Source organism: Ornithorhynchus anatinus, chromosome 13 (genome assembly GCF_004115215.2).
Source record: "Ornithorhynchus anatinus isolate Pmale09 chromosome 13, mOrnAna1.pri.v4, whole genome shotgun sequence".
Taxonomy (NCBI): domain Eukaryota; kingdom Metazoa; phylum Chordata; class Mammalia; order Monotremata; family Ornithorhynchidae; genus Ornithorhynchus; species Ornithorhynchus anatinus.
Window position 1 is genome coordinate 31,991,863 of NC_041740.1, and position 6,794 is coordinate 31,998,656.

The 6,794-nt window shown below is 47.2% G+C and overlaps 1 protein-coding gene across 3 annotated transcripts in view; it reads left to right on the forward strand.

The window, feature by feature from the left end:
* Window positions 1–4,479, forward strand: part of FAM107B (family with sequence similarity 107 member B) — a 67,720-nt gene extending 63,241 nt beyond the window's left edge. For all 3 annotated transcript variants that reach the window (XM_029077373.2, XM_029077371.2, XM_029077370.2), the window contains 2 exons: window positions 580–733; window positions 1,326–4,479. In XM_029077373.2, coding sequence (XP_028933206.1) covers window positions 580–733; window positions 1,326–1,442 — 271 coding nt within the window. In that variant the 3' untranslated portion in view covers window positions 1,443–4,479. The remainder of the gene's footprint in view (window positions 1–579; window positions 734–1,325) is intronic.
* The last annotated feature ends 2,315 nt before the right edge of the window (window positions 4,480–6,794 follow it).

The window sequence follows — 6,794 nt, forward strand, 5'->3', positions numbered from 1 at the left end:
TTGACTGGCTGACTGACCTTTCCCTCTGAGCGTTCTATATCAGAAACATTTTGAAATAGTTCAGGTCCGGGTTGGCCAATTGTCTCTGAGGTACATCACCCGTCCCTGAACAAGGTGCCTTTGGAGGTCCTGACACTGTTCTGCCTCTCAGCTGCTCTTGCCAGAGCCCCTGCCTAAAAGGTGGAGCCAAAGGGGACAGGCTGTGTTCATGTTCAGGTGTTGGAGCTAGCAGTCACCTTATGAGCTGGTCTAGCCACCACTGGAAGAAAATAAAATCAAAGGAACCCAGCTGTACCTTCTCAACCTTTATTTTGTCCATCCTCCTGAGGTCTTGGAGAAATAGGGAGAGGCAACGATCTTATCCCCATTTTTACCGATGAGGAAATTTTGACCCAGAGAGGTGAAATGGCGTGTCCTAGGTCACACGGCAGGCCAGGGGCAGAGCTGGGACTCGAACCCCTCAATATGAAGGTAACTTCTAGAGGTCCATCTTCTGCCAGCTCTTCTGCCGCTTCTGCCCAGCTCTCTATGACCTGGGGTAGGGTAGATTATTAAGTTTAGGTGGTTTTGTTCCCTAAGGGGTCTCGCACCTCAGAATAAGCCGGAACTGCAGAAGGTGATGGAGAAGAGAAAACGAGACCAGGTGATAAAGCAGCAGAAGGAAGAGGAGGCCCAGAAGAAGAAATCTGACTTAGAGATAGAACTGATGAAAAGACAGCAGAAGCTGGAGCAGGTAAGGCGGAAGGTGTGCAGAGAGAAAGAGGTAAATGTTGACTTTTCAGTGATAATTTAACAGGTTGGAACAAACAGAATTCTCAAGGCCTGAAAGCCGGAGTAGAACGGAAAGGGCAAAGGAGTTTGGGAATGGGGGCGGTGAGGGTTGAGGAAAGAGACAAGAGAGAACCAGTGTGGACACCCAGGTTTTAGCTGTTGAGGTTTATGGATGGTCACTGGAGGATCCAGGAAAGAGAATCAGAGAAGAGGAGGTGGGGTGGGCACCAGCTCAAAGCGAGTTTCCAAAGGGAAAAGGTCAACAAGATGACAGGAAGGTACCTAGGCTCTCCTGGAAATGAGGGTTGGCTTTTTGAGTTAAAGGAAGAAGCAGAGAGAGGTTTTGGCTTTGAGATCCTCAGTCATAATGCCTGCAGCCACCTGTTACTCAGATTACCATTCGTCATTACAAAAGATCAAATTTCCTCCTTCTTGGGTGGGGTGGGGAGGGGCCAACACAGGGCAAAGACTTTGTGTTGTGTGTGTGGGGTGGGGTGAGGACAGGACGGGGACTTTCCAGATGATAATTTCCTAATATGTGGCTCTCATTTAAGCTTGAGCTCGAGAAGCAGAAGATCCAGGAGGAGCAGGAGAACGCCCCAGAGTTTGTGAAGGTCAAGGGCAACCTGAGGAGAACAGGTCAAGAAGCAGCCGAGACCCAGGATTCCTAGGGGCTGCCTCTCCAGAGACTCCAGGATCCCGGCCCTCTGCTGCCGGGCGCAGCTTCTGTATCACCCATCCCCACAGGTCTCCACAAGGCCTAAGGGGCTGGGGGCCAGGGGTGGGGCGGTGGGAGGACCGATGCCTGGAAGTGATACCAGGGGGCTGAAGGTTTCCTAAATAAGGAATTTTGTTTCTGGAATCTGGGTGGACACCGCACGGTCTCGCCAAATGAAGAATGCCTGTCATGGTTGGGGGGAGATGGACCTCTCTCTGGAGACTTTTATAAAACAAGCCAGAAGGAATGAGGACACTGGAGCGTCTACGTGAATGTTGTGCTTTTTGGTGGCTCACACTTGTGGAGACAGCAAGGCTTTTTTTTTTTTTTGAAAGAAATCGCTCTGTCTGGTCCTCTTTTAAGGAATTTGCTTGCCCAGAAATGTGCTTTATCTGTTACTCTGTCTAGGTGTTTATTCAGGTTTGAAAAATCTGGAATTTTTTGGTTAATTTCACTTTGGGAGTCCCCTTGCTGAATTTTTTTTTTTTTTGGGTGGGGAGCCACATGGGCCCCTTGGGGATTAGCATTAGAAGTTCAGTCAGAGCACAGTGGGAAGTTGGAAAAGCCTGCGCCTTGTCTGGGGAAACTTGAGACAGTTAAAGGTTTGGGTTTTCTCCTTCCTTCCTGTTCTCTGAACAGCAGTGTCATCATGGCCTTATTTTCTTTTTCCATGCCACAGTCCCCGCTGGTGTTAATGAATAGATGGACCCTCATGGTATTTGGGCTTATCCCTCGGTCTCACTGGTCTGACTGGAGCTTGTGCCCCCCACCCACTTTTGGGGGCCTTAGAACTCCTCGGGTGGAATTCCCTAAACAGACTGGTCAGTTAACACTTGGTGAAGAGGTGCCCTTTGAGCTAGCTGGGCTGGAAAGGTGGCTTGGTCTCCAGGACCCCGCGCTGGGAGACGAGACTTGTTGCAATTGTACATTTTGAATGTTTGATAGAACTAAACTTTTAAAACTTCTGATGAATGACCACATCTTTCTTTTGGTCCTTTTTCTTATGAAGGAAGTATAGTACCACTATCTCAGTGATGACTACTGCCACCGCTCAGATCTTCACGGTGGGAATTCTAAATGTTTCAAGATGGCACAAACCACTCATGGCAAACCACCGGGCACAGGATAAGCGGGAAAGACATTCTAGGTACTTGGGTAGTGGGAGGAAATAGTATTGCCAGTTCAACATTGGTTTTGGAACAAAACAAGTCCAACAAAAGGGCCCAAAAGGCAGGGTTTCCTCCTTTGCTCCTTGCTCTTTGGGCCCTTTGCTCCTTACATAAGATTTGGTCCTGCAGCCACTGTGGTTCAGACCTCATCCTAAATGGCCACAAGGAGTCCATGAGAGAGCCTGATGGAAATGAGTGAAATTCCAATATAGTAGTTGCTTGGCATTTGGAAATTTTATGCATAGTTTTGCCTATTCACATTTGGCTATTTCCGTGTTCACCGGCGTGGCCGCAGTGGTGGTTGGCACCAGCCCCGCCTCCACTCCTTGACCCCAACCTCCACATGACCTTCTGTTTCTTTGGTCACCCACAACCGCAGCCTCCCCTTTGCGGTGAGTGGATACCTCCCCCGTCCCTCCCCTGACCCCATATGTACCCAGTCATTCCTCAAGAAAGCCCAGATGACTGTGAATCATGGAATAAACTTTCTAGTGCTTTAAATGCATCTGCCTTTGGATTCAGGTGGCATTTGCTGTTCCACCTCATTGGCAGATGGATTTTTCTGCCCAGTCCCCTGAAAACACTGAGAGACTACTGACCCACTGAATTAGAGTGGTGTTTAGAAGTTATCCTTGAAGCAGATTACTAAACTCTTTGCCTAATGCTATTGTTACAGAGTTCCAGGAAGTTGTTTATGCAGAAATGTAGCTTTCTGCTGTGAGCATTTGGACTCGCATTAAAAGGGAATCAAAATGGTTGAGATGGTTCCTTTCCCTACTGCCTGAGGACTAGGTGATGAGACAACAAAATTGAATTCTAAAATTGAGAACCAACTGAACTTTCCTTTCATTCCTTCTCGGTGGGTGTTACTGTGATTGACTCTCCTGAGGAGAAAAGGACAGAGAGCAGAGTGCTTTTCTTCTCTCTAGACTGTAGGGCTCTCCTTTCTCGCCTTCTCTGAGCCTCCTTTTAGCAAATCTCTTGAGCTCTTTGGGCCACTGAACTAATTTTGCAGAAAGTACTAGCCCTTCCAAGGATCTGAGCTGCCGAGTTGAATTGGAGGCCCTTTTGCCTCATTGACTCAGGGCCAGGAAACAACCCTGTAAATACTGTGTGAACTATTCATAAGCATTTGGGTGGCTAAACAGCAATGGGGACGCAGAGGTAGGGATCATTGGAGTTTAAGGGGCTCCATCTACCAGTCCTTGAGTTAAACTGGGAGGCCTGCACTCCTGGATTCGGAGTCCCTCAGTTGGGCCATAATTTGTGTCTTCACTTCACGTTTTGACTAAAAAACCGCTGAAGAATTAGGGAACATATGTCCGACGACAGGCCAGCTCAACATTGTCGGAAGAAGCATCTGAGCACTGAAAGAGTGAGTCTGACAGCCTGCGCTTTCTTTAATGAGGGTTTTTGCTAGAACACGATCCCTGATTCTGGGAGAATCAGGCATTTGACTCGAACTTTGAGAAATCTCCCAAGCAGTTTTATTATGGAGCCACTTTTTGATCAAAGCAGCTCCATTTTTACCACTTTTCTGTCCTCTTAAGATCAGAGTTTTATAGGTTCTCACTATGGTAGTAGGTAGCAAATTAGCGTTGCTTTTCAGTGACGACAGCCAGCTTTATTCTTATATTCAAAAATCCAGTCTCATTTGAGTGTATATAATATATATAATGGGAGCCTTAATGAGTTTGTTTTCATAATTTAATATTTTTTGTATTTGCTCTTGTATAATTGTTTTAAACTAAAAAGTATTACAGAAATGAGGGTGGAACCAAAGTTATGCTTAATAAAAAATCTACTACTGCTTGGATTACGCAAGGGGGGTTTGCCTGCTTTTGTTGAAAACAGGTGTTTGGGACCTCAGTGAGTGAGCTCAAACCAGGTCATAGTCAAGCACGTTTCCCTTTTATTTTGTTGTTAAACTGTGCGCCAGTTCTTTCTGACGTTTAGCCTTATTAGGGCTTATGAGTATAAAATGTTCCTAACATAATCACGACTCGCATTGATGTCCCAAGGCCGACATCAATCAACTCCAAAGGTTGCATGCCCCTCTGTAACAGAACCCAAAGTGTATAGGCTGTGTCTGTATTTCTCATTTCAGTGTGTACCAGGGAAATGATTAACTTCCCTCTCAAGCCATGGGGAATAGATAACAAAGGCAGATCTTAACTGGGGTTTGGGTGCTGCCATGGTGGGGGTCCCAGGGTTCAACACGGTTAAGAAAAGCACAGTAACCAAACAGTGAAAACCTGATCCTCAGAACAAAATAGGGTCAGGTTTAAAAGGAGTGGGGTGGGGGGTGGATTGGGTTTTTTTTCCCCAAAGGAACAAAAGACAAATTCTCAACAACAGTGCTGGTCCCCACAGCATTTGGCTTGGGGCAGGTGGAGGTCAGAGGCAATGCAGGAGGCATGAGGAAAACCTGGTCAGAACAGCTCAGGACACTCCTTTCAAGACCACTGCCTGTTTGGAATGATTTTTAGCTGTACGTAGTTCCTTGACCCAGGAAGAATACTATATGTGGGTGGCCCAAGGGAGTCCAGGCTTAACAAGGTGCCTGTTTCCAAGAGGCGGAAGGACTTTGTCCCCTTATTTCTCCCACTGTGGCCAGCGCCTGCCAGAAATGTGGTTTTCAAGACTCTGGGTTTCTGTTTTCATTGGCTGGAGGCTAGCCGGCTTGTGGGAGGGTCAGGAAGTAGCAAATTAAGTGCTGCTCCTAGGTGCTGAGCAGAATCTTGGAGTGATTACCAAGGTGGTTACAATGAACTCTCCATTCCCCTTTCTCAAGTTACCACCCTTAGAGAGCATGCAGGATCTCAAAGGAAGACTGCAGCAACAGGAAAGACTTGTGTTAAGGTCTGTGCCCTCAAGCTCCCTTATTCCTGGGAGGATAGGAAGGGGAAGCTGCGGGGGGGACTGAAGGGATACACAAAGGTTGTCATTGTCCCTGAGATGGATTCTGGGGGCGGGGGTTGGGGAGGGGAATGCAGGGGACATCAATGCAGGGGGCATCTGAGAAGCAGCATGACCTAGTGGAAAGAACATAGGCCTTGGAGTCACAGGACCTGGATTCTAATTCTGGCTCTACCACCAGTCTGCTGTGTTACCATGGGTGAGTCACTTTGATTCTCTGTGCCTCATTTACCTCAACTGTAAAATGGGGATTAAGACTGTGAGCCCTATGTGGGACAGAGACTGTGTCCAACCCAGTTATCGTATATCTACCCAATCAAACAATCGTATTAATCTAGTACTTTATGCAGCGGAGAGTAAAACACAACAACTCCAGTGCTTAGTAGAGTGCCTGACACAGAGTAAGCATTTAACAGATACTATTTTTTTTTTCCTTAAAGTGCCAGGGCTGCTTTTGTCTTGCTCCTTCTGGTTCAAAGATTTGTTCTGGGCATCAGAGAACACATCCTTCTCTCCTCCTTTTCATCACATCCTTCATCTTCTCTCCTTTGGTTGAAGAGTAATCAATTGTATGTATTGAAAACTTACCGTGTACAAGGCACTATACCAAGCACCTAGTGGAGTACAGTTTAACAAAGCTGGTAGATATTTTCTCTGCCCACAAGGGAACTTACAATCAGTCTAGAAGCAAAGACAGACATTAAAATAAATTAGGGATATGTTCATAAGTGTGGGGCTGAGGGTGGGCTGAATGAAGGGTACAGAGCCAAGCGTGAGGGTGATGCAGAAGGGAGAGGGAGGAGGGGAAATGAGGGCATAGTTGGGGAAGACCTCTTGAAGGAGATTTGATTTTAATAAGGCTTTTGAAGGTGAGAGGAGTGATCGTCTGTCAGAAATGAAGGTGGAGGGAGATCCAGGTCAGAAGCTGGAGGTGGGCGAAGCGGCAAGATAGATGCTGTAACGTTTCTCTTGATTTCCTCCTGTCCACGGGTGGTTATTGGTGAACCTGGTAATCCAACATTAGCTGGAATCTGGAAAGCCACGCCAATTCAAGTGGAGCCACCATCCTCCTGAACCCGCCCGATGCCGGAGGGAGCGAAAATGGGTCAGAAATGAGCCTCTGGCTCCTTGCCTGCCACTCCTGGTTGCTAGGCAACCCCAGCTGCTTATTTCCAGCTAGCGTCTTCCCCAGCAAAGCAGGGCGGCATTATCAATGA